The 27822-nt window shown below is 43.7% G+C and overlaps 1 protein-coding gene across 3 annotated transcripts in view; it reads left to right on the top strand.

Moving 5' to 3' along the window:
- WHAMM (WASP homolog associated with actin, golgi membranes and microtubules) overlaps positions 1 to 26456 on the top strand; it is a 55001-nt gene extending 28545 nt beyond the window's left edge. Inside the window, exons 1-10 of one of the 3 annotated variants that reach the window (XM_039491573.1) lie at positions 4097 to 4864; positions 9758 to 9931; positions 11307 to 11457; positions 12671 to 12840; positions 14950 to 15115; positions 16131 to 16318; positions 17983 to 18069; positions 18159 to 18254; positions 20406 to 20868; positions 24589 to 26456. In XM_039491573.1, the coding sequence (XP_039347507.1) occupies positions 4121 to 4864; positions 9758 to 9931; positions 11307 to 11457; positions 12671 to 12840; positions 14950 to 15115; positions 16131 to 16318; positions 17983 to 18069; positions 18159 to 18254; positions 20406 to 20868; positions 24589 to 24884 (2535 nt within the window). In that variant the 5' untranslated portion in view covers positions 4097 to 4120 and the 3' untranslated portion in view covers positions 24885 to 26456. Of the gene's footprint in view, positions 1 to 4096; positions 4865 to 9757; positions 9932 to 11306; positions 11458 to 12670; positions 12841 to 14949; positions 15116 to 16130; positions 16319 to 17982; positions 18070 to 18158; positions 18255 to 20405; positions 20869 to 24588 lie in introns of those variants that run through there. The other 2 variants (XM_039491574.1, XM_039491575.1) reach the window with 2 other exon arrangements.
- The last annotated feature ends 1366 nt before the right edge of the window (positions 26457 to 27822 follow it).

The raw sequence follows: 27822 nt of genomic DNA, 5'->3' as shown, positions 1-27822 counted from the left end.
CTGATCAAAGAACAGCCCCTATATTATTAATAATAATGATTAGAAATTATTTAGATTGCAGTAGCCCTTGTGACTTATGTGTCCAAACAAATCAATTGAGACTGAAATAGGTAATACTCTCTAGCTTGCAGACAAGCTACAGCGCAAGCATTAATTGTAGAAGTTCTTGAATGCCTTACAAATTATTCACCCATTTCCTCTCTTGTATAAGCCTGGAGTGACTGGCATAGTTTTGTTTAAAAGGACGGTGCAGTTATTGCAGCCTCAGAAATATCTATTTTGTGTTTCACGGGCCACACAGGCCCGCAAGGAAAATTCTCCGCTTTATTTTTGAGTTTCTTCCTCTCATTTTTTCTCACTCCTGCTGTTTGTCCACTAAGTGATGAATTATGAACTAACTACCAATGTGGCCAGGCTCATTCTGCATAGACTCCTGGCATCTCCTCTGTTATTTTTGAAGTCAGAGAGGAAATATTTCCACATGAATGGTGTAGCCTTAGTTGCAGCCATTCTCGGTATTTTGACAAGACTGTCTATATTAATTTTCAAATTAGAACCAAATTTTGCTCTCAATTATCTTGTGTAAATCTGGAATAATTCCTCCCCTCCCCCCAGAATTATCCTGGTGCAAAACTGGCACTCATGGTGCATGCCCTTATTTTAGAAGACCACAACAGAATGTTTATTGAAATTCACCAGTGTACAGCAGGGCTCTGTGCTACCTAAGTCCTACTTAACCTTTTAAAAAAGGAGCTGTAAGTGGGCGTTAAGCCTTGTGCTTACCCTCTGCACAGAGCTGCATTTCAGCTGCAGTGTCTCTGTTTCATGTTATGCATGCTTCAAGTTACTCAATTTGGAGGAAAATGTGGTGTTTTGTTTATGAGGTAAATGTATCCATTTGAAAGTAGACAAGTTCTTTACTTGCTCTTCTCAAGTGATCCCTTCACTGTTTTGTGTCCGGCACTTTCCTAGTGTCCCCGTAAGTTTCTCTATAATTTATGCTTCCCTTTTAAATTATGAAGGCTGAGACAATCTTCAGAATTTGAACAGATGCAGTGCTGTTTGGGTCTACAGAGCGGTAGATAGGGACACTAGCTTTAAGAGGGGTGTGGGTTTCCTCCTTTTACATCAAAGGTGTATTAATGCTGAATGCTAATGATGACAATTTAAATATCAACATTGTTAACTCTTTTGCTGCTGATTTTTTGGCAGAAACATTTAGCAGCTCTGGGACTGGGGGCAAAGTACTATCAGCTTTTCCATCATTCTGACCCCAGCCCAGTATTATCTTTTATCCCAAAATTGCCATTTCTAGTAGCAGCATCCTCTTAACACCATGCTGAGACATTCAGGTTGAGAGAACTGTGACTACATCATTGTAATCTCCCATCTATCAAATGAACCTGCCCAACCTGCCTTAATTTATAAGAGCTGATAACTTCACAACAGTGGTGTATGACTGCCACTGAAGAGCATAACCTAAACATTGTCACATGTGAGCAACTGTACTCACCTAACTAGTCCCATTATTTCCAGAATCAGGTTCTAGACTTGCTATACACTTCTATACAGCTCTATATTTACTCTTCTGTGTCTACAAGACAATGCCTTTTGAATTAGTGATTTTTATTAGTAAAGTACCAGTTCTCCATGCAATTATATTTATCACATATCCTGGGTAAAGTGTATTGATCTCTCTCCATTACTGACTTCACAATTGTTATTGATTTTATGTGGAAAGCAATCAGGCCCCGCTCCTCAATGGTATCTAGATGTCTAACTACCATTGAAATCAATGGCGGCGACAAGGTGAGTCAAGTAGTATCTTTTACTGGACTGTCTTCTGTTGGTGGAAGAGACAAGATTTCAGGTTTAGGATTATTCTTTAGGATTAGCTCAAAAACCTGTCTATTCCACCACCAGGATATTACCTGGCCCATCTAGTATCTCATATCTTGGGCCAACATGGCTACAACTAGGGTGACCAGACAGCAAATGTGAAAAAGCAGGACAGGGGGTGAGGGATAATAGGAGCCTGTATAAGAAAAAGACCCAAAAATCGGGACTGTCCCTATAATATCAGGACATCTGGTCACCCCAGCTACAACAACATTAAAAGCAAGGGGAATTAGGTATCTAAATATATTTGAGGATCTGGGTCTCAAATACTAAAGTGATGGGCAAACCAATTAGATAGTTTCTGCTGAAAGGCCTACTACCTGTGTCACAGGGAAAGCTGGTAGAATACTACAGAGGAAGACAGTGAGATGACCATTCAAGGAGAAGCTGAAGCAGTGGATGAGAGATGGCTGTGTTTCAGCTATGGTCAAACTAATGCTAAGATAGTGTGATTGTGGAAGTGACTATGCATTTTATGATTCTTGACTGAGCATAATTTCTCAGTGTTACGTTGACATAATTCTCTGTGGCATACTAGTTCACAATGCACAGAATGAAAATCTCTGTTTCCTAAACTGAATATCGGTTAGGTGTCACCTCTGTTGCCCACCCATCAGTTCTTTATGTGCTCCCCCTCTTGCTGTCCTCTCCCTGCTTTGCCCCTTCACCTGCCCTGCTCCTCCTCTATATCCCCACCGCCCCCGGCATGGCACATCCTACTCACAGCACTGGGCGGAGAACCAGCCCCTGATCAGAGCGCTCAGCTCACCAACAGCCTAGCTGGCAGGCTCCTTCCTTCCTCCACTGCCTCTGACTAGGCCGGTACCCTGGGAAAGCCCAAGACCCTCCGACCCAGGGCGCTGGCCTGCATGTGCCAAAGTCCTGCACAGTGCTGTACGGGGAAGCCTCTCCGCCCCTCAGCTAAGCTCTGGGAGCGATTTCCAGCCTGTTCACACCCCAAACCTGCAAGCTCCACAGCAGCTCCCCAGGCAGAGGCTTATTACCCGCTTCAACTGTTTACCCCCACCTTGGGTCCTGCCCCTGGGGAGCATGGGGCTGCTCCATCCCCTAGGCACCATCCCCTGCAGAGCCACCTCTCTGGCCATGTTTGCTGAAGCCCCTGCAGTCAGGTTCCCTGGGCCCTGGTGCACAATGCATCCTTAGGGCTTATCACTTTCCTGCCCCTGCTGTACCCAGGGGAAAGGAGGTGGCTAGGTTGTGTCAGTAGCCAGCAGTAGCCTGGAAGTGTTAGCTGCCTTTCCACACTGCGTGCTCAGGAAGGGACAAGCTGCTTCCAGCCACAAGGGAGGGAGAGAGTAGAGATGAGCTCTGCAAAGACATGGATCAGGCCATCCTTCCACACACACACACACACCCCACACACCCCCTGCAGCTGGAAGCAGCTCCTGTCCCTTCCCTCCTGCATAGTGCTGAAAGGCTGCTGCTGGCCACATTCTGATGAGAACCCTGACAGAAATCTGGGCGGGGGCATGTAACCCTATGTGCCCCCCCACCCCCCGCACACATGTTGCCCTGGGAAGATGCAGTGCCAGGTACCAGGAGAGGCGGGTCTGTCCCATGGGCCCAGCCAGGCATGGAGAACGGAGAGTGCCAGGCAGGGAGGTTCAGGTTGATTGGTCACTATCCCATGTGAGAGAGGAGTACGTGTGTGTGTGTGTGAGAGAGAGAGAGAAGGGGTAGGTATGTGTGTGTGTCACCCCACCTCTTGTGAACCCTAAAGCCTTACAGATAAGCAGGTAAATAAAAATAATCCAACTACACAGTATTTCTTTTTGACAGGGGCTCAGTCAACTTGTCAATTTGAACTTTTCTACTGCATAGCTCTGACTGATTGCTATTGAACGCTTTTGAATATGAGTAATTTTACCCACTGTCCCGTCTTTAGCATAGGGAAGTATGGTCACCCTAATTATTCATATCAACTGCCTTTGTGATTCTGGTTTAAATCAGGGAATGTTAACTACATTTAAGAGGGAGAGATGTGTGCATGTCTGCGTGTTTACTTTTTTTACTTAGCCCCTCCTTTTAAAGGCACAGGCTGACTACGCCTCCCAGGAGCGTCTGTTTTTCAATGAGCTCCACTTCCTAGGGCAACTCTTTGGCTCCGCCCCCAGGCCAAGGAACCAATCAAAAGCAGGGGCTCTGGTGACGTGTATCCCTCCCGCCTACTTGCCCCCCTCCCCGGGCTGCCCTTTAGGAAATGTCACTTTCTGTTTCGCTCCGGGCGATACCCAGTAGCGGGGGGCGGAACGTTGGGGCCAGCTGGCCGGGCAGCGAGAGGCGCCCGCGGGCGGCGGGTCGGGCAGCCTGGCCGGGCTCTGAGCCGCCTGCCCCGGGCTGGGCCATGGAGGCCGAGCCGCAGCCCGACAGCCTGGAGGGCTGGGTGGCCATCCGGGAGAACGCGTTCGCCGAGCCCGAGCCGCACAAGCTGCGCTTCCTCGTGGGCTGGAACGAGATCGAGAGCAAGTTCGCGGTGACCTGCCACAACCGCACCCTGCAGGAGCAGCAGCGCGGGGCGGCCGGCCCGGCAGCCGGGGAAGGGGCCGAGGAGACGCCGGCCCCCGAGCAGCAGCAGAGCTGGGCCGGCCTGTTCTCGGCGCAGGCCCTGCTGGGCGTGCACCGGCAGCTGGCGGCGCTGAGCGAGCGGCTGGAGCCCTGCTTCCCCCAGCTGCCCCCGGTGCTGCCCGGCCAGAGCAGCGGCAGCCTGTGGACGCTGCTCTTCCCCAGCGGGCCGGTGCTGGAGGAGGCCGAGCTGGAGGCGCTGTGCCGCGGGCTGGAGCGCTACCTGGGCTGGGCGCTGGAGCTGTGCGGCCGCAGGGTGGTGCTGGACTCGCTCTTCGCCCAGGACCAGCAGCAGGAGGCCGAGTACTTCGAGAACCTGCACGAGTTCCGCAGGAAGGCCCTGAAGGGGCACCTGGTCCGGGCCAAGGAGGCCCTGCGGAGGGTACAGGCGCCTGGGTTGGGTGTTTGGGGGTGGGCGTGATGGGACCCAGGTACCCTGAGGGGCTGGTGCTGAGACCCCGTAGGGCAGGTGCACAAGGAGGTGTGGGGATGGCCTCCATGCCAGCGGTGTGGCCTTGGGGAGGTGGCTCTTTGTGCCGAGTGCCCCTCCCAGCTCCGAAGGCGCCAGCATTACCATTAGTAACCCAGCCACAGGCCCGTGGGTGAAGCCTGAACACATGGGAAACCCAGACTCCTCCACAGGCCTTTAGTAAGGCCTCCAGTCCCTCCAGCCCAAAAGTGGTGGTTTTGGTAGGGTTAGTACAAGCCACTTCTACTTTGGTTAGATGGACCTTTGGTCTGACCCAGTATGGCCATTCTTATGTTCACTTTCATTTGGATTTCAGGCTAAAACGGACCAATAACCAAAACTGCCATTTTGGGTGGGGAACATGTGAAATTTGATGGCTCTATTTCATGGTGACCATGCAAAAGCCATGTGCCCTGAAAGGGATTGAGTGATTTCAGCAATGCTTGTTGGGCTTAGCCTGATTTTTGAACATAATTTTGCACATCTCTAGACCAATATCCTAATGCACACAGGGCTCTGAGCTCTATTTCTTTTTACATAGCACTTTTCAGCCCCAAAGTGCTTTTCCAAGTTGATATACAAACTATACAGATGGGTCACTTATACCTCGTTTCACTGGAGACTAAAATACAGTAGCTGTCTCCATGAGGCAAGGATCAGTAATACCACTGCTGGAACCTGTTCATGTGCCCTTTTGGGCTCCTAGTAGAATGTTATATTTCTGCATGAATGGGTGATGTCACTATAAGAGCATCTGCTGAAGGAGATTCATGTATTTTTTTATTAGTTAATGGGGCAGTGAAAGAACCTCACAGTTCTTTTGGGATGCCTCATTTGGACCCCAACCCTTCAAATTTGGACATAGTGTAAATTTACTCCTATCCCATAGCTCTGTTGATTCAGCCACACTCTCCTGAAGATGCCATTTTTCTAGGTTGTGCTTCATCAGTCAATATATACCAGGGGCGGCTCTAGACATTTCGCCGCCCTAAGCACGGCGGCATGCCGCGGGGGGCGCTCTGCTGGTCGCCGGTCCTGCGGCTCCGGTGGACTTCCCGCAGGCGGGAGCCGCGGGACCAGTGGACCATCCGCAGGCATGCCGCCGAAGGCTGCCTGCCTGCCGCCCTCCTGGCGACCGGCAGAGCGCCCCCCGCGGCATGCCGCCCCAAGCAGGCGCTTGGCGTGCTGGGGCCTGGAGCCGCCCATGATATATACATTGTTTTAGTAAATCTTTAAATTATGGTGACTTCCTAATTGAATCAGTAATGCATCCTCTTCCACCCTGTCATCTAGTCTGATGAAGTTTTGGAGTGTGTGTAAATATGTGGATGTGACCCAGTGGAATATTGCACTAGTGTTAAGCTTTGTGTTTACATGAGTAAACACTTGTATATCCAAAAATAGCTAAGCCACCAAGCTCAGGTATTCTGAATATGTCAGTCATTCCAAAGGCCATGTCTATAAGAATATGGAATGAAAGTGAGTTTCAAGTGCCCTATAAAAAGTATTGTGCAAGATACTCAAAGTTTTATATATATATTTTAAACATGCCTCAGCTAAGAATATCCACCACCTGTGCCCATAGAATGTCTACCAAAAATAAGAGCACAAATTAATGTGAACTAATCACCGCATAATCTTAAAACTACGTCCCCACCAAAAAGTCTGTGAACATCTGATGTATGTATAATAGCAACTGGTACACGCACACAACTGAAGATTTTATAGTTTGTATCTAAGTGGCCTTGTGCCTGTGCCAAATATCTGATTTATGGATGCCTAAGTGTGAGATTTTGGCCTAGTTGTATCACCATTAGTTTATACACCAAGTTCTTATTTCTTATACATATAAAAGCACCTTCTGAAAAACTGCCAACTATGATTCATGAACAGACAATTAAAACAAACAAAAAAAGATACTTATTTACTTCAAGGCACTACTATTGAAAGTCTGTTCCTTAGTATGTTAGAGTCACAGCTATATTTTCAGCAGTGTTAAGAAATCACTTTTTAAAAAATGGTTCCTAGTAACCTAGGTGCAGATAAGATATAACTCTTAAAACAGCCTTTAAAAACAATTGTCAAGACTAATTATGCTGCATCCACACAACCACCTTTGCCGTAACTAAATTCTGCTTCCTAACAGCAATAAGATTTGGGGTTTTTTAGGACACTTACTATACTTTTTAGGTGGTTAAACAGGCAGCTTTTGGCCTCTTGTTTCACACAACCCGATGCATCATTGTTTATCTACACAATAATCAAATTTTTCCAGAATGACACACAATGTTTATGCATACTCCTCACATGAGATGCTATTTACATTTTAATAAGTAAAAAGGACTAACTGGATCACCAGAATCAACCTATCCGCCTCCTGACCCAACTAAAGCACAGCGGAGTCTTTCCGTTAAGTTGGAGTGAACACTGTATAAATCTGTGTTCCTGATCCATGCAACAGCCTTGGACTTTGGCAGGCCTTTAGCATGCTTTGGGAACATGATTTAAACCATGGCTCAGTTCCACCTATACTGCAATCTGGGACAATAATTTAGCTATGTCAGGGGATGCTTTAAACAGCACTATTGTCTCTAGTGGCCTTGCAAATTAATGCAACTGTAAGGTGGGTTGTTTATATGCATTTTAGAGGTAAGGACATTGAGGTTCTGTTGTTCTCCCCCAGGTAACAAGGGACACCTAGAGCAAAGCCATCAATAAAACTGCCTTCTCCTGACTTGTCTTAAATACAAGATCATCCTTCTGGTGTTATAACCAAGTCCTTCCATTAATGGTGGTAGTGCCAGTGTAGATGGAACTAGAGGCAAGAGTAAATATATCCTGCTTCTATCTACTGCGCCAATCAGAAGTGTAATACCTTCCTTTCCAGCGTACAATGGGCCCAACAAAGACGCATGGAAATATACAGAAACTTCATCTATTTTTGTTCCAAAGTGGAGTTCCTGCAATTATAGCAATGCCAACTGAACCGTTAGAGCTAACAGTCAGCCAGACTCTATTAAAAGAAAATTAGGTCTTCTAACTGCAGGGTTTTACAAAACTTAAGAGGAATTAAAATGTTCTCATGAGTAGTCTTTAATATTCACTGATTATTTCCTCCCAATTATAAACGTTCACCAGCAGCGACATGAAACTCCATCGCCCCCACCTTGTACGTGAGAATCAGGAATGAAGCTAACCACTGTGCATTCAGTCCAACTTTATTGTTCATTGGCTTGGACAATGGAAAAAAACAGATCATTAAATTGCTGCAAGTCACTTGTGGGGGACCATCTTAGTTACAACAGCCTTGTGGGGCAGCCCTATGATCCCCAGCGCTGCCTGGAATCTCAGCAGGACTGTGTGGCGTTGCCCCTAACAGGCCCCTCCTGTGTCAGCACCTGTGAGGTGTGCAGTGGGGCAATTCTCTCCTATCTGAAACTGAGGCTTTTAGGGCCCTTTGAAACTTCTCCACCCCTTTTACCCAGAATAAAGTAGCCAGAACAGGGTGAGGATTTTCACTTCTTTCAATAGCAACCTGGTCAGGTCCACATTTCCCATTTATTTTTCCTCTCTGCATAGACGACTTCATTTCCCTGTCACATTCCTGAGTATCTTCTCTTTTTTTTTTTTTTTTTTCCTCCTTTCCACACTTTGAGGCTTGGTATCACAACTAGCATCCTTCTAGGTAAGGATGATGGTTCCCTGTGGAGCCCTTCTCAGCTGGGCTGTTGTCAGTTTCTCTCTGGCAACACACAAAATTGTTAAAAACTTTGATGGTCTTTTGCCCAAACATCCCAAAATAAGAAAAATAAATGGGGGTTACATTGTGTCATGCAAATGTCATGGTTTTGTGACGAGCGACTAATATGCATGATCTATTGGCATTCTATTACATTTGCAACTTTGAATAAAACATAATTTATATTGCAGTAGCACCTAAAGGCCTTAAATGAGACTGGGCTGCACATTACAGACATGTAGGAAGAGGAAGTCCCTCCCTAAAAGAATTAAAAATCAAAATCATATTATTGGCATAGTTAAGATTAAGTTAAAGGTTCATACATGCCATTCTGATACTGCATCTTTAGGAATATAACTATAATATGCTCCAGAAGTTATCAAGAATAAAAGCCTGTGTCTGAATTTCTATTTTTAAATGAAAGTTTGTATCTTTGTGTCCGGAGTCAGATCTCCGGATGCAAAATCAACTTCTCGTTAGTAGGCTTTTAGTAGTCGTGGGGGAGGAGGAGAAGATGCAAGAATGAGATTTTAAGGAATACCTTCTTTGTCCTTAGTGTCCATGGTGTCTCATCTACTTACTGTGCAAGCCATCCATATTTATAATAGGCAATGACAAAATCATTGTGAACATTTAGAATTTTTTTACAATAAAAAGTAAATGTCCTAGGCACCATTGTGTAGTCATTCTTCTAATGTAATGTTCAGCAATTAGTACCATTACGAGTTTGTCATTGGTGATATTTCCTGCTGGGTATAATTGCTGAATGCCTTGAGTACATCTCTTGTAAGTGGAAATCTTGACTATTTCATCTAATGATAAATGACAGGTTCTTTCCACTCACATATGTCAAGGGTGACCACACACACACACACACACACACACACACACACACACACACACACACACACACACACACACACACACACACACACACACACACACACACACACACACACAAAATATGCAGGCTCTGAGGTATAACAGTGGTGCTCCTTCTGTCCATTCTCCCGAGAAATGTGCACGTACTGCAGCTAATGCTAACTTACAAACCTTTTATCCATTAGGTTCTACAGAAGCATAAAAATGCTGACACAATGGTGGCTTTAATGAAGGTTTATGAAGAAGAAGATGAAGCTTATCAGGAATTAGTTACCATGGCAACACAATTCTACCAATATTTACTGCAGCCGTTTAGAGATATGCGAGAATTGGCAACATTATACAGACTGGAAATCCTGGTAGGTTTTCCTTTTGAGAGATCAAACTCCCTGGCATGTGATATACTCCATATGCCCCTAGTGCAATTTAGACTCTGAATTACTTAAGTATGTCCAAGATTTATATTTACTGGCTTTATTCCCCAAGTTCATCAACTTGTGAGTAACATGATAAAAACCTGAAACATTCAAAGTTAAAGCTCACTTGTTGTCAATAGCCCGTATAAGATCCATGTTGTAAAGGCTTGAATAGCATCTCATCCACTGGCTTCCGCTTAATACTCTGTTTAGTTTCCCCCACGGTGGGTGTGATGGTGTATTTTTTTTTTTTTTAAAGCAAAAAAACCTTCAGCTCTGTGACATTTTTCCTGGTATTCTGAGTTTACAGGGACTTCAGCGACAAAAGAACAGCAGTTGTATTAACTTTCAAAAGGACGTGTGCTCTTTATTCACTTTTGAAAATTCCAACTAATGTCAGTATTTTGTGGTTTTGTATCTGATGTACCCTGCAATTGTATTATACTTTGAAGGAAAGCAGTCATGCATTGCTTTGATTTTTTATTTTAATACACTGTTAAAGAAGTGTTAAAATAATGTCTTAGGTGAAACTAACAGAAGCAAAGTGGTGCTGAGTTAGGGCTACAACATCATGATTAATTCACCATATTGGGCCTGCAAATTGAAAGTCTAAGATCAATGCACAAGGTCTTTACAGTTTCCAATGTGCTGCTTCATTTATGGTGAGAGAAGTGAAGACTGCAGTTAATGGACAAAACTCCGAAAAATTTTTTTGTTCTGTTTATGTTAAAATCTTAAATGGAATATTAGACTAGATTTCAATTGTTTTTAAAGTATTTTCAGGTTCTACACTCACACTTTTCCCCTGCCAATTTTTGTGGATTTTACAAATGCACTTTTCTGCTTCTTAAATCTTTGTGTACCCTGTTACAGTGTGAAAGATCCTCACAAACAGATAAGAGTGTAAAGTGCTGTCAAATGCATGAAGTAAACGTGAAAAAAAAATAGAGACTTTCACTGTAACTGAAATAGATCAGAATAAGCTTGAGCTACTCTTGGTCACATAAACATTTTCAGACAGAAGTATTTTATTTTTTTTAAGATGAAGGTTAACATTACTTTAAGACATCAATTAATCCAATGTGTTTCTAACTAGCAATGCTCAAGCGATTGTTATAGAGCAAAGGTGGCTCTTTGACAATGAGAACAAAAATAAGGTAGCTTCGATTAATGAGTAATGACTCACTGCACTACAGTAGCCGTAGAGGTTACGACAGCCGTCATGGCCTGCCTTGGCATAATTTCCACTGTATTGTACAGGCTGAGTTACAACACTCGTGATTGACGTTTGGTTGAAGAATAACGTGTCTCTTTGTAGAAATCCTTACAGATTGGTAGGCTGGGCCCTAAGAGAATAGAAGCCTTGCAGAAAGAAGCTGAAGACTGGACTGAGCAAGCTGAAGAAGCCGTCTGCTCCATTCAGGACATCACTGTGAGCTACTTCAAAGAAACTGTAACGGCGCTGGCAGGTAACGAGGGAGAACTTACTGAAGAGTTGACTTGAAGGCACATATGCCCTCGTGTGGCTGAGCTGTGCTCAGTACAAGACAGGAGATAGGAAGAGAACACCCTTGAACCACTTTGGAGCCCCTCCCACCTGCAAATCCTGGGGCCAGCACGAGCCAGTCTCCAGCATAAGTAATAAAAGTGTCTGCACGATAACTTGCACAAATTTGACTACATTGGTTTAAACCTCGCCATTGGTTAAAGCAGCGCAAGTTTGTTTGTAGACAGGGCCTGATATTTATGGCTGACAAACTTCTCAGCCATCTCTGACAAATATTTACTCTAATTTTTTTTGATGCAGCCTATTAAGGATTTCATCCTGCTAATTAAATCAGAGGTTTTTTTTTAATGCTGTATCTAATCATGTGCATGGTGGAACTTGTGACCAAAACAGACCATAAGAACGGCCGTACCGGGTCAGACCAAAGGTCCATCTAGCCCAGTATCTGTCTACCGACAGTGGCCAATGCCAGGTACCCCAGAGGGAGTGAACCTAACAGACAATGATCAAGTGATCTCTCTCCTGCCATCCATCTCCATCCTCTGACGAACAGAGGCTAGGGACACCATTCCTTACCCATCCTGGCTAATAGCCATTTATGGACTTAACCACCATTAATTTATCCAGTTCTCTTTTAAACGCTGTTATAGTCCTAGCCTTCACAACCTCCTCAGGTGAGGAGTTCCACAAGTTGACTGTGCGTTGCGTGAAGAAGAACTTCCTTTTATTTGTTTTAAACCTGCTGCCTATTAATTTCATTTGGTGACCCCTAGTTCTTGTATTATGGGAATAAGTAACTTTTCCTTATCCACTTTCTCCACATCATTCATGATTTTATATACCTCTGTCATATCCCCCCTTAGTCTCCTCTTTTCCAAGCTGAAGAGTCCTAGCCTCTTTAATTTTTCCTCATATGGGACCCTCTCCAAACCCCTAATCATTTTAGTTGCCCTTTTCTGAACCTTTTCTAGTGCCAGTAGAACTTTATTTATTATACAGTGATTTCAGCTTTTCTAGTCCTATAAATTCAAAACAGCATGGTCGATACATAAGCAATTCCCTCAAAATATTTAATACCATGCAGAGTTCATGTGCTCCCCTTTCAGTAGGACCTGAAGAAAGTTATTCGTGCCACAGCATTTATGATGCTTTGTTGCAACCCTTTAATCTGGCAGCAATGCACAAACAGATGGAACAAGATCGGAAGAGATTTGGCCAAGCCACCTGGGCGTCTGCTTCTCCAAGACTAGAAAACCTGAAGTACATGTTAGCAAAAGAGACTCTTCAGCACATGAGAGCAAGAGAACTGTGTCTGAATCACAAGAGAACTGACATCCGGAAAAATGTAAGACCCTAGCAAAGAGTGATTGAATTCTTTTCTGTTACTCCAGTGTAAGGACCTCATCCAAAGCCCATTGTAGTCAGTGGGAGATGTGCAGGGTCAAAAGGCCCATTTCCGCAGAGTGGTGAAGTGCTATGCTGAATGGTAGAACTGTCTAAAAAATTTGTGATTGAAAAATTTGTTTAAAAAAAAAAAACCCAACCAAGGTTGCCTCAAACAATTTTGTGGGGGGAACCTCCCCCTTTCCCAACTTATTTGATGAATGTTTAGTTTTTTTGTTTGCTTTTTTTAAAATTTGAAACAAAAAAGGCTCACCTGCCCCTTTTGATATTTTCAAAACTTCTTGTTTTGAAATTGTGGAGAAATGCACACTTTCTCTCTTTTTTAAATTACTACTCCCCCACCAAGTGTGCATGGGATCGGGGAAGAGGAGTGCTTAGAAAAAAATTACAAATTAAAGTGTGGTTTTTACCTTTTTAAAAGAACTCTTCACTTTTCAATGTTAACTCTGAGAAGTGAGGTATTTTCAGAGAGGAATAATTTACAGTAATTTGGGATATATTAATAGCACTGCATCAGAAATGGGAAATTTTGTGCCTTGAATAATATAAAAATTCAAAATGATACTGTCTCTAACTACTACAAATCTCTGATTTTTATTTTATTTCCAAGTGTAATATACTACACTGTCTCCAGTTGTTCTTAAGACCATTTGTGTTTTATAAAAGGTCCTTTATAATAGATTTCTGCATAGTGCTGTTAGCGGGGGGACGGGGAATTATGAACGGCAAAATATTCTATTAATTTAAAAAAATATTTGTGATGCAGAGTCATGCACACTGGGTGGTATTTTTATTGGACAGAGCTTTTCATCAGTAAAATCCACAACAAACCACTGGAAATAATTAAGTACTATTGTATTATCTCTGATCAGTGTGTGGAGCACTAATTCATAGCACTTGTTTGGCCATTTTTGTTGTATTTCATTTTGGAAATAACACAGACTTTGGGTTTCAGTCCTTGATCTTGATTCTGTCTTGTAAAATCAAATGCTGCACATGCATGTCCAAACAAGCAATGCAACCCAGGCCCTTGTGACTGGAGATCATGTACAGACCTTTAAAATTCAAAGCTTTGTTTTTTAAGGACTTGATCGAAAGACTCACCTTGACTTTGATACGTTTTTTCAGGAGGCCCTAAGAGATTTTTTTTTCTTTAAATGAACGGTTAGCAGGAACTCCTGGTTAATGAGTTTCTACCTAACCCCTTTCAGTTTCTGCTTCAGAAAATCAACCATGTCTGTCTAAAGCATTTGTTGTGTCCATCACTCTGGCTGCTAAGCATGTGTCATTGTGGTCAGAATTTTCACATGTGACTGTGCCCAGTCACGTCCCCTAGATCTACACACAGAGCAGCTGTGTTTAGTAGGCATTAGAGTTAAAGAAGGAACTTGTGATGTCATCATGTCTCTAGCTCTCCAGTTGCTATAGAGAGTTGTCCTGGGAAGACACGATTTTAATTACTAATGGAGGTAAAACAAGATGGGGGAAAAAACTGTTTAGGTGGGTGGGATTTTTTTATGTATGTAATAAGATTCCAGGATTGTCACTGGGTCCCTCTGAAACCTAAAATATTTCTTGAGTCAGTGTGAAGCAATGGAAACAGCTACAAGCATGGCTGAGAGCTCTTTTAGTTCAGAATATACCAGATTTAATCACCACTGGGATTTGTGGTTTGTTACTGTCCAGTTTTTAAGTTCTCAGCCATTTTCAACTTTCTTTTATACACGATTTGACCAATTCTACCCATGCAACGGCACAGGCTTTCAGCTATTAGTTTATTTATATATTGCACACCATTCTTTCAGGTGGTCTTCATTCATTCATAAATAAGTGCCAAAAAAAGGGCCCAGAGCTATGTCTCATGTCTCTCTTTTGCTGGCCACCTTTAGAAACAAGCATCTGTTCTCAGTTGAAATGACTAAGTAGTCAGTCTGTTGTTTTTACTCCTGCTGTTTCCGTCTGTGTCGTATAAAGCTAACCTTGGAGTGTGTCGGTGTGTGTGTTCGCTCCCTGATTCTTTGGTTTTTTTCTCTTGTTCGGAAACGTGCAGATGGAAAACCTTGATGAACAAGAGGAGAATATAGCTCTAGTAGAGAAGCTGGAAATAGAGTATTATGAAATCCAACTGGAACTGTATGATGTACAATTTGAGATACTTAAACATGAAGAAATGCTGCTTATTACACAGCTGGACACTTTAAGGAGACAGATAAAAGGTAAGAAAGAAAATCACCATTTAAAGAAAAGCAGAAAGCCAAACGTTCTAACACAGAGGTGCACACATCCTATGAAAAAGTAGATCACCCTTACTCGGCTCTTGATGCCAAGGGAGCATTACTGGATTTTCTTGGTGCTGAAACAACTTTTGATTTGTTGCCTTACTAAGCAAAGTTGGTAACACTTTTTGATAAATAGACATTAAGGGCCATATTGACAACTTACCTTCTTAACTGCCTCTCTGATACGTGCGTGCATCTCTTTTGCACGTATAAAACAAGTAACTGTATGTACATGTGTGTCTCTGATCCTGCAGTTACCTGATTTGTGCATACAAACTGATGTGCTTGTGACACAGTTGAGGAGACCCATTAACAATTGGGTCCTAGTGAAAGTGTCAAACTGCAGCAGAATTACGGTAATGCTGCAAAACACACAATATTAAAACCAAACATCTGATGCTCCTGAAGTACTGATGCGTTCTTGTTGTTTTTCTAAACTACTGTATATGTTTGACACACAATGTTAGACATTTCTCATGTTCATATCAATCCATGTTAAGTAGTCTCCATTATTTGTAAGTGCAGCGTCCAGTGAAACAATGTTGTCCATTGTTATTTAATAGTAGAATTAACTGCTTAGTGTTTGTCTCATGACACTTGTTAGTTTGCCACGAGACTCCAGTGGGTGAATGAAAAGTTGTACACGTTATCCCAAAAAAGAAGATATTTAAAATAGAAAACTAAGTGATGGCAAGAGTGGGAGCATAAGCTTGATCTTGCAAACATGAGTAACTTTACTCACAGGAGTCAAGTGATGTATGTGTGTAAGTGTTTGCAGGATCAAGCTGAATATATGCAAGTGTAATCCGCTTTGTTTAAAATTGTTCTGTCTAACAAATTACTTATTGGCTTCAATGGCTTTTAAGGTGTCATTAGCTCTCAAAGTATTTAAACATTTAAGGAACTCTGGAGTTCTCTCTTCTTTTTTTTTAAATGCCGACTGCCTTTTTAGAGAAACAGGAGGAAGTTGTTTACTATGATACCTGTGAAAATCCTGAGGAGCTCCAGGTCATTGAGCAGACAGTGGGACAACATTGTGCTTGCTCATCAGAAATCACTAAGCTGAGGCTGAAGACTCAGCGGCTGGAGGCTAAACGTGGGACTATCTGTGCGAGACGAGCCTACCTCAGGAACAAAAAAGTAAATGTGCTCCTGAAGCTGTGCAGTTTCTTTAGCTCATGCCACAAATCCTGCTTGCTGAGGAATAGACGGGAAGCGTTGGGAGGAGTATACAGGACAGTATGTGACTAGGTACTGGTCCTTGTCAGGAGGAGGGGGTTTGAGACAGCTTCATGCTCCACTCATCCTGGGTCAGTTCTGGGACAGTCTCCCATGATACGTTAGAGTTGCTCTAACTTACACTGACTGCTGATGACCCCAAGGGATTGATAGACGCCTGGGGTTAGTAGAGTGCAGTGAAGTCCCGGCCAGATCCCTTGCCAGCAGATGGAAGGAGTATGGGCTAAGAGCAGTAAGATTGGCTCTGTGCCACCAGAGGATCCACCTACATGGGGGAGAATCCTCCCTTGGCTGGCTATGCCAGGTTTAGGGCTGCTTGTTCCCTAGCAGTATTGCAGAAAGCAGCTGAAGGGCAGCAGAGAATCTGGCCCAGACTGTAGAAGGCTGCAGGTACAAACAACAAATGCAGTGCCATGGTTCCTTCTTTACCTTTGAGGGCGATGGTCATTCAGAAGGGCGTTGCTGCTGCAAATCTGTCCAGCCTTTTCATTTCGGTGGTTTTTTTGTTCACTCACTGTTTCATATTTGTGTTAGTTGCAGTGAGAGCAGCACAGTGGAAAGACAATGAGATCGCAATTGGCCCTGGCAGCCCACAAAGCTTGCTGGGATGCATTTGGTTCGTCTACGCCCATGTAACCACACCGAACTAAATTCAGAAAACAGAGTTTGGCCTATCTGTCCAGCTTCCTACCCCCCTCTAGACTGAGCTTTCCTAGAAGAGCTAGAAGAATCTCATTGGAGATACATCTGGAGAACAGTCAGTCATTCTGTCTCTTGTGACCACTTCCTTGGCAGAGAACGTATTTTGCTTCTGTTTTCATTCACTTAATTGCTCTCTTTCTGTTGTTTAACATTGAAGCCAAACCCCAGCTGATTTGTGAATGCCTAACCAACCGCATGGATAAAATCCTCCATGTGGACAGTGACAAATAAATGACTGAATGATGACTCGGGCAGAAAATAATGAACCTATGTCTTCTCTGACCTGTTCCTGTTGAAGAGTATTGTACTGTTAAATGTTCCCCATGCTATATGTGCAGGATTCATCTGTAATTTTATATATAAAGAAATATCGGGAGGGGGAGCATCAAGTGGAGGGGAATAGAGGGAGTTTCCATGTAACGTATAGTGCCCACTTTCTTTCCTGCGTCTCCTCCCTCACATTTCCACCATCCTTCTGGCTGAGGCCAGGTGGATACCGTTTCTTCAGTGCTTGTCAGTGCTGTTTTTGAATGGATTGCAGGGGAGAGAAGCAATGTCAGATGCCCCCTCCCATGAAAGGCTGAACATGCTTCCTCTGTAGCATTCCTAAGCCCAGTCTGCCAGCCTAGAGTAGTGAAAGACTGAGACCCTGATCCAAAGTCCACTGAAGTCAGTGCTGATTCCTACAGACTTCCATTTTTAGGGCCTGATGCATTGTCTCTTGAACTTGGGACTCCTACATGGCAGGACAAGGCAAGGCCCTATGTAATAGACATTTCAACTGCTTTAATAGCACAGATTTCACAGACGCACTTTTAAAAGTGAACTAACTAAGGTTTGCATGCATTATGCCGTTCCCTCAGGATCAGTGCGAAGAGAGCCACCGGTTTAGACTACAGCAGGCACAGGAAAACACAAAACGCTTCCATCAGCATCACAGCGTCCAGCTAGTGAGTACAAAAAAGGAACATGTCTTGCAGAGACCGTGTAGCTGCACGTTTGCATGCACGCCCGTTGACTTGCTTGTCTTTAAATGCAGAAAAGAGACAAGATGAAAGAGGAAGAGAAGAAGAAAAAAGCTTGGATAAGCCAGGAACGCCAGAAAACTCTGGAGAGGCTAAAAACATTCAAAGAGGCAAGTACTGTAAATAACGTACTCACGTTTTAAAAAGAGACATATGACTATGAAGACGCCATGTAAGTAACAGGATTAATGTGAGTGGCGAGGGGAGGGAAAGAGTCCTTCCACTTCAATATTGTTTAGTCACTAGTCCTTTACAACATTCTTTAAATATCATTGAGACGCTTTTGGAACACTACTGTGGAGTCTAGTACTTTACCTCAGAAAGGGTCAGAATAGTATTGCAGTGGCTTTTGCTTACTATGAACAGAATTTAAGGCAACAGCTTTTCCTTTCCTCCTCCCACCCCCTAAGAAAACCTCCACAATCACTTATCTGCATCTTTGCTTAAGGAATAGCCTTATCATTGCCTTCAGATGCTTGGCATATGGGGAGGGTTAAGCTGACCTCAGGAGGCATGTGTCATTCCCACACATGCCAATGGGCACTTGGCAGACAGAGTGGAGACCTGATCCTTAGCGAAGACAGTAAAGTTGATACAGTTGTAGAGAATTCAGGTGTTAAGCAAAGAAGAAATGTGGCACTTAGGCATCTCAATATCTGGCTTTCATGTTCTGCTGCGCACATATGCCTGATTTGTGGGTATGCACTGGGCACGCAAAAGTGGGCATGTGAGTTTGAAAATCTGGACCAAAATGTCTTGCGTATTTTGTGATGGTAACCACAGTTGGCATAGGACACGTCTGAAGCTATAAATGTTTGCTGTTACCTATACCTCTATTCTGTTCGATGACTAGTATGCAGAAGCACAGTAAACTGTTTTAAAACTGAGTTGTATTTTCAGGACTTCTAAACCCCTGGCTTTCCGTGTTTAAATGGACAATCTGAGAGAAGAACATGTCTGTAGGATAGCAGTGGATGGTCTTTAGCATTTCTGACCATTGACTTCTGAGTGAAATCATTAAGAATTAATCCATCATGATCCATGCTAAGTGAGGTGAAGAATAGAACGTATAAATATATACGTACACACACATAGTCTTGCAGTTAAGAGTGAATTGTTTTTACTTAAGAAAGCTGATCAGTAGAGTTTTCCTTTTTTTGTAAGAACCTGAAATCTCATCTTCTCACCTTCCAGATGGAACCATGTCACATTGTTACCCTTTTCAGTAGTTTGCCTCTGGTTACATAAAACCTAGCAAAGAGAAGATAGTCTTACCCATTTTGCAAATCAAATTGTTTAATTAGAATACGTGGAGCCTATTCCTTTCCACCACGTGTGGGAGGCTAGGCTGGAAATCAGGCTCTGTGTCTAATTTAAGTCTCACTCCTTTTAAAACTGTGAGCACGTCTGCTTATTTTTACAGGAAAGACAAAACCTCTTGTTTGTGACACCCACGTTAGTTTCCATAGCAAGGACTTTTGCTATCGAAGTGGTTATTTTAGTCCACTTGTATAAGTTAGCACCAGGTTGAGAGAGAAGGGCCAGAGAACCTGTGACAAGCACTAGTGTTGTAAAACAGTGGCTCTCAACCTTTCCAGAGTACTGTACCCCTTCCAGGAGTCTGATTTGTCTCGCGTACCCCCAAGATACACCTCACTTAAAAATGACTTGCTCTCACAATCAGACATAAAAGTACAAAGGTGTCACAGCACACTAGTACTGAAAAATGGCTGACTGTCTCATGTTTCCCATACAATTATAAAATAAACCAATTGGAATATAAATATTGAACTTACATTTCAGTGTATAGTATATAGAGCAGTATAAACAAGTCATCGTCTGGATGAAATTTTAGTTTGTACTGATTTCACTAGTGCCTTTTATGTAGCCTGTTGTAAAACTAGGCAAATATCTAGATGAGTTGAGTACTCCCTGGAAGACCTCTGCGTTCCCCCAGAGGTACATGTACCTCTGGTTGAGAACCACAGTTGTAAAGGGACACAACATCATTAAGTCAAGAGAGTAGACCCACCCTGACTGGTCCCACCTGCCAAGGCTTCCCATCTCAATTGCAACAATGTTTGTTCCCTAGTCACCTCCCTGCTTTATCCCAAAGTGTGACAAATCAAAAAAACAAGGCGTTTCTCTTTCATAGCTTGTGTGTCTGATATTGGCTCCTGTGTTCAGTCTTTTCCTTGGCATATATTGTTTTTTCCAATACGATGGGGATGTTAACTCCTGGCTTCTCATTTTCTTTGCAGAAGTGTCCAGCTGAGTTTGTGCTAAAAACATCTCGGTCGCAGCCTCGCAGCCCCAAGCAGCCGCAAAGTATTTCCCGTCAGACTCCAGCGCTGTCCCCTCAGCCTGTATCAATAACTAGTCCATCCCCAAAGCAGCTGAAAAGCACTCGGCCAGCACAAGCCAGAGGTTTAAAAGCAGCATGTGGGAATACCCCTGCAGACATCCCTGTCCAGATTTTTGTTCCTGCTGGTGACCCAAAGCAACAGAAGCACAATGAGGGGCTGATTATGCCACCACCTCCACCACTTCCTCCTCCACCACCACCACCACCACTACCACTGCCAGTCTGCCAGCCTCTGCCCTTAAAGACATCAGTGACAACCAAAGATCAGCTGCTTCCCCTCAACAGCGGAGGCTCTACGGAAAGTGCTGCCACACGGAGACTAGATGACTCATCCAAAAGATCTGTAAATAATTATACAGGTAAATACACTAATGCTGACTGATCTTTTCCTCCTCCTTTGGGATTCTGACCTCTCACCCACCCTCTTGAAGTAACGAGTATTGTCGCAGGAAGCAGAGGTTCTCCACAGCTACTCTCTCTGCTGTGGGCTAGGAAAATCTTCCATAATTCTGCTCCCAGAGACAAGGGCCATTAGCATTGACCTCTCAATGAACCAGCTGTCAATATATGTGTTTCTCCTGCACTTGTCCACACAGGCCAAGATTTTCAGCAGTGACTAGTGATTTTGAGGCACCTCAAAGGGACCTGACTTTCAGAGGATGGGTGATCAGCGCTTTCTGGAAATCACTGTCAAAAGTTGGGCCCCCAAGATTACTGGTTACTTGAAAATGATGTTGGCTTTAGTCTCTGCTAGAATGACAGTTCCGCTCTTGTTTCTCCTGCCAGGGGTATAACTATTAACAGCTTTTAAAAATTAATGTGAACAATTCTTATTGCCAGTTCTGCAGGTCAGATATAATGATCCAAATTCAGCACCTGCGCCTGCTCTTCTTACGAATCCAACTCCCATTGACTCTTGGGGGAGTGGTTCTGGATGTACAGTGGCACTTTTAGCATCGTATATTGGGCAGAACCCTTTTCTCCCGAACAAACTCTTGCCATAATCTTAGGAGAAGGATGTGTGACACACTCAGGCAGACTGCAGCATTGGGCAGCTTTGTACCCCCAAGTAATCCTGCACTTTAATGTTGACTGTTTATGCAGTGTGAATGTTTACTGTACTCTGATGTTACCCAAACTCTGAGCTTATGGGGTTCCATGTTTGTGTGACCAGATGAGATTTGCTTGGCTTCCAAGTAAGCGTTTACTGTAAGTGGTTCTGTACATACTCCACCCAGGGTCTGAAAGTAAAGTTGTTTGGTTTTCTAGATCGTTCATTGGTCACAGGAATAGTTCCTGCAGCCAAGTTCTGCTCTGTGTGACAGCATTGTCCCCCTTGATGGGGTTGCACAGGTGTAGCCAAAGGTTGACTTTTGCCATTGGAACTTAACTAACAGTTCTTATATATGTATGAGAACAGAACTCAGCAAACCTCCCATAACTGTGTTGGCCACTTCTTGCGAACAGGCTTACTCTTGTAACTAAAGTAAGTAGATATGATATTCTGAGTACTGCCAGGAAACAGATGTAAGTAGGAAGACAGCAATCCTACAATGACGCTTTACAGAGCAGCACTGCATTTTGAGCGAAGCGATTCCTTAAATGTGGTGCCCACCTTTCATTTTTTTAAATATTCACAATACATCTGTCCAACCATTGTAATCACTCAGTTCGCCCCCAGCAGGACTGCCTGTTCAGTGTCTTCAGTTCTTCCAAGGTGCTGTGAAAAGTAGTCTTATCGCAGGTCCATAGACCAGTAGGGTAAGACTTCAATCACTAAGGTCATGGGATAAATGCTTCCCATAGATGCATGCATGTGATTGGCATCAAGAACTGCATGCAAGAGCAGAATTTTTATCTTTTTCTATAAGAACTGCTTTGCTAAAATTCATTCACAATAACAATAATATGCTACTATTTTTGCATAAACAAAGCCTTGGGTTTTCCAGCTTTAACCGCTCAGAACTATACACTTCCAAAAATTAAAATTCAGAAAAGCTGTAGCTTTGAAGTTTAATCTTGTATTTCTTTAAAGAAAAAAGCCAGCATTTTAATTGCTGTAATAGTATCCAAATGAACAACATCAGGGCATTCTGATATGGTCACACTAAAATATCCTGTAGCAACTTGTTTATGAAGCTCCACTTCGCTATTCAAAACCTTTGCATGTAAAATATGCCTGCATGGATGCTTAATATGGAAGGCTTTCATATTCAGATTTTGGAAGAGTACAGTATTCTGATAGATTTGTATGCAGCACATATGATATTTGGACTCGCACAAATTAGCTCTCTTAGCCCTCTTAAAATGCTAACAGTTAAATGAGCACCTGTCTTAACATTATCAGTCTAAAAGGCCTTTGTAATCAGGCAGTGTGTCTTCATCTGCAGACTTAGTATACACCTTTCTAAGTCAAATTTAAACTAAGTGAAATGAATTTTTGCTGAGTCCTTACCTGGCATCTGCAGTTCAGTGTCCCAGTGGACTGCACAGAGTTCAGTATTGTATTACATTCTCAGTACAGTGTGTGAAGTATTAGTCACACAGCCTTCATTGTAGTGCACATGAAGAAGTACTCCCGACGGTGAGCAGCTCAGCAGAGGGCTTGGGCCTATTGATGTGCGGAGACTGCCTCTCTTGAGTGCTAGACAAGGTGACCTCCTCCTTGCTGATTGAGTCTGAGGTCATCAACAAAGAGTCCAACAAAAGAAGAGAAACATGAGCTGATGCCAGAGTACTGAGAAAAGAGAAGAGAAGCATGTAGCCAGAAACTTGCACAGTGTGATTCTTAAGTTCAGAAACTAACACTCAGCATTTGAACCATTTTTTTCACTCAGCTCTGAGTTATTTTCAGAATTAACACACAAGATCCCCCTGCTTGCTTAGAACCTGATCCAACTCCCACAGGGGTCAATGGCGATACTCCCACTGCCTTCACAAGTGCAGGAGAATCTAGCCCAGGGGTGGGCAAACTTTTTGGGGCGAGGGCCACATCTGGGTGAGGAAATTGTATGCAGGGCCAGGGCATGGGGGGTGGAGTGCGGGATGTGGAGGAAGGGGCTCAGGACAAGGGATTGGGGCAGAGAAGGGGTGCAGAGTGTAAGAGGGGGCTCAGGGAAGGGGGTTGGGGTACAGGAGGGGTGCGGAGTGCAGGACGGGGCTCAGGGCAGGGAGTTGGGGTGCACGGGGCGCAGGGTGCAGCAGGGAGCTCAGGGCAGGTGGTTGGAATGCACAGGAGTGCAGAAAGGGGCTCAGGGCAGGGAGTTGGGTGCAGGAGGGGTGCGAGGTACAGGCAGAGGGCTTAGGGCAGGAAGTTTGGGGGTGGTGGGCAGGAGGGGTGTGAGCTCCAGCCCGGTGCCGCTTACCTAAAGTGGCTCCGGGGTGGCAGTGGCGCACACCAGGGCCAGGGCAGGCTCCCTGCATGCCTGCCCTGTCCCCATGCCACTCCAGGAAGTGCTGCGGCCCCTGGGGGGGGGCCGGGGGCAGAGGGCTCTGCGTGCACACATGGAGCCCTTTGCCTCCCGGCCCGGGAGCTGCTTCTGAGAGCAACGCCGGGCCCACAGCACCACCAGGGGTAATCCCGCGGGCCTGATCCAAAGCCCTGAAGGGCCGGATCCGGCCCGCGGGCCATAGTTTGCCAATCCCTGATCTAGCCCTTATGCTGTAACCTTCATCTTTTCTTTTTATCTTCCTTGAGGAAGAAGACAATTGACAGTCACAGCAGGCATCTAACCAAACAGAGGGAAAGCTAGATTGGTTCTAATACAGAATGTGTGCTATCTTTCTTGTGTTCAGCAATATTATTTTTAAAACATGTCCTCCTTTGTAATTTTATTATATAGAGAGATATACCAATCTCCTAGAACTGGAAGGGACCTTGACAGGTCATCAGGTTCAGTCCCCTGCCTTCACTAGCAGGACCAAGTACTGATTTTTGCCCCCAGATCCCTAAGTGGCCCCCTCAAGGATTGAACTCACAACCCTGGGTTTAGCAGGCCACTGCTCAAACCACTGAGATATCCCACACTCCAGCCATTTTTCCCCTTCTGAGAATAATAATTTGATTTGATCTGTCATAGGATCCATGGATGAAGTTTTGGCTTCTTTAAGACGTGGTGAAGTTCTTCTTCGTAAAGTGGAACAGCCCAGTTTGTCACCTTCAAATGACTCTATAAAAGACAGCATCCTCTCTGCTATACGGCAAGGAGTTAAGCTAAGGAAAGTGAATCAAGATCCCAAGAAAGATATCAGTAAAGGATCCGACAGTGAACTGGAGAGAAGCATAAAGGCAGCCATCCAGAGAATTAAAAAAGTGTCTGCTGACTCTGAAGAGGATGAAAATAGCGATCACAATAATGGAGAATGGGACAGTTAACCGATTTAGAGCAAGAGATGTATTGACTGGAACGTTGTGTCTTCATCAGTTTGCACACTTCAGAAGCTGAGTTCTGTCGTTGGAAAAATGAATGCGTACGCGTGCACAGGAGAACTAATCCCGTGATAGTTCAAAAGCTCCTATATATTATTTTAAACAGTCCTGTTGATTCTTTGCAGAGGTTAAGTGTTTTTTGTTGATACAGACAAAGCATAGATTTAAAATATATTCTCACGTCTTAACAAGAGATTCCAGTTTACTCAGGCAGACTGAGAGTTCTTCAGTATAGCTTCAGAGAGCTTAATCCAGGAACACAATCTCCAAATTACTTTGTGGTGCTGACTACTGCACCACAACCTTTTTTTAATAATAAAAATTAACAGAAAATCTACTTCAGACTAAAAAAAAAATAAAAAATTCCTGGCATTGAAAAGGCAAAAACAAATCCGGAGAGATCATTTTAACGTAATTTGAAATTCTTCACATTATCTCCAGAGCCTGTTTTCCTTGAACTCTATATTGTCCATAATACAGATTACTCTCAACATTTGTGAATAAGGGCTTTGCTACTGATTAGTAAATAACAATTTACCATGACATTGTAAGGCCTGCGCTAGAGAAGAGCTCCGGACTCACGGTTAAGCCTGTGAGTCTATCATGGAAGTCACGGATTCCGTGACTTTCTGGGACCTCCGTGACTTCTGCAGCGGCATGTGCAGCTGGCCTTGGGGCCATCTAAGCAACTCCGGTGACCCCCGGGCCAGCTGCACCGGCCGCCAATGGGAGCTGCAGAGCAGGCGCTCGGGGCGGGGACAGCGCACGGAGCCCCCCTGGCCGTGCCTCCGCCTAGGGGCCGCAGGGACATACTGGCTGCTTCCGGGACCTGAGCGGAGCCGGGTAGGGAGTCTGCCAGCCTCTCCCCCCCAGCCACCCCAGTTTTAGTCAGGGGTATATGGTACAAGTCATTGACAGGTCACGGGCTGTGAATTTTTATTTACTGCCAGTGACATGTCCCTGACTTTTACTAAAAATACCTGTGACTAAAATGTAACCTCATGGTTGTAAAGAGGAATGATGGATATTGAAATAAGCACTACTGTATTAAATTACTGAAAGTTTGTTTCAGAGCTAAGAAAATAATGTGCTTTCAAACTTACATGACTGTGTTTCTTTTTAACGTTTAAGATGTTTTGAAGCATGTTTTTAATACTCCAGCAGTCATAGTGAATTGTTGGCATAGGAGAGGATGCCAAAATATTTTATGTACTGCATTTTCTGGGATCCAGAAGTGTAACACAGTGCTGTTGCACTTCTGTGTAGGGAAAATGAGACTTTTTATATCTGTCCTTATAATTTTATAGTAGTTGATACAGCCTTATAACAAGTGGCAAGTATTTACATTATGCCTGGAACCCAACTATTAAAAAAAAATACAACTAAACTATATTTATAGACCTTATTTTATCTTGGGTTGATGGTGAGACGTACAAATGAATCAAGTTTGTTCTTGTGGCTTATATTGGCCCTTGATTAAAAACAAAACCTTACACTACAGAAGGGATGTCATTTATTCTCATTTTTAAAACTATCAATAGTTTGGTGTAAGTTATTGATTCCTTATTTCCTTCAGTGCAAAGCTTTAAGCCTGGCGCCTCAAAAATCTTGACAAGTGCCTTCTTTGTAGTGAGTGGCAACCTTACCGTGATTGTGCTCTGCCACAATAAGGGCAGCTAAATGCCCTTGCTGTCTCAAAGATTTTTGTATTGTAATTTGGCAGCAAACGTGGACGGATGGTAGAGCCTTAACTCCTTGTTCTTCTGCTGTGGAGATTGGTGATGTAGCTCTGAACGAGAGCCACCGGCCACCACATTAATGGAAGCTGTTGACGATTCCGCAAGGCAAAACAAATGCAAGTGGGGTGAAGAGTAGGGGAGCGGGAGCTTCAGCAAGAATGTTGAGGGGGGAGAAAGCTAAAGCAGTTCGACGTTTCACGGCTCTCTTGCATTTTTCAAAAAGTTCTTAGTCTAGGTGGTTTTTGAAAAACAACTTATAAGATTCTTTCCCTTTTTAAAATGAAGTTAAAAGCATTTGAATTATATTCCCATTATGCACTAGAAGGTTCTAAATCTGGGTTCCCTCTCTTCTTTGATAGAAGATTTGTTAAGGTCTGAAGTCTTGGTACCTTTATACAGCCAATCTCTGGAGCCTTGTTGTGGCTGTGGGTGGGTACATTTTCATCAGGGCTGAGGCATCATGCGACTGAAAGAGAGGCTGGCTTTGTGAAATCTAGGCCTGTAAATACTATGCAGCAAACTACAGCAGCTTGGGGCAGGGGGAGGAAAACTGTACTAAAGGCAACTGGTAATGACTCTTCAGCTGATGAAAATATTGGCATGTCACATGTCTGCAGATGAGTTGATTTTTTTTTTTTAAATATTACAAGGGGAGGGAATAGCTCAGTGGGTTGAGCATTGGCCTGCTAAACCTGGGGCTGCACATTCAATCCTTGAGGGGACCATTTAGGGATCTCGGGCAAAAATTTGTCTAGGGATTGGTCCTGCTTTGAGCAGCAGATTGGACTAGATGATCTTCTGAGGTCCCTTCCAACCCTGAGATTCTAAGGTACCAGCTTAATCTCTTGTTTTTAAACAAAGAATATCAGAGGCATTGTTAGGAGCAACAGAATCTCCCCACTCTGGAGAGGTTCTTTCACCAAAACAACTCACTTACACACTTTGGGTTATAGATTTAGCTGGTTTTAACTGACATAATACCACTTGCTTTCAATGGTGCTACCTTATTTTCAGGTAGCTGAGGATCTGGTCCTTTGCTTTTCTTATTAATCTAACAACTGTGAAAGTTACTCCAGGCAGTGGTTAACAGTCATATACTCCTGTCATTCCTTCTCCCTTTCTCTTTGTTATAGCAAGCACAAGCT

The sequence above is a fragment of the Mauremys reevesii genome, linkage group 10 (assembly GCF_016161935.1).
Source record: "Mauremys reevesii isolate NIE-2019 linkage group 10, ASM1616193v1, whole genome shotgun sequence".
Lineage (NCBI taxonomy): Eukaryota > Metazoa > Chordata > Testudines > Geoemydidae > Mauremys > Mauremys reevesii.
Note: the sequence above shows the minus strand (reverse complement) of the source record. Positions and strands in the feature narration are given on the sequence as shown.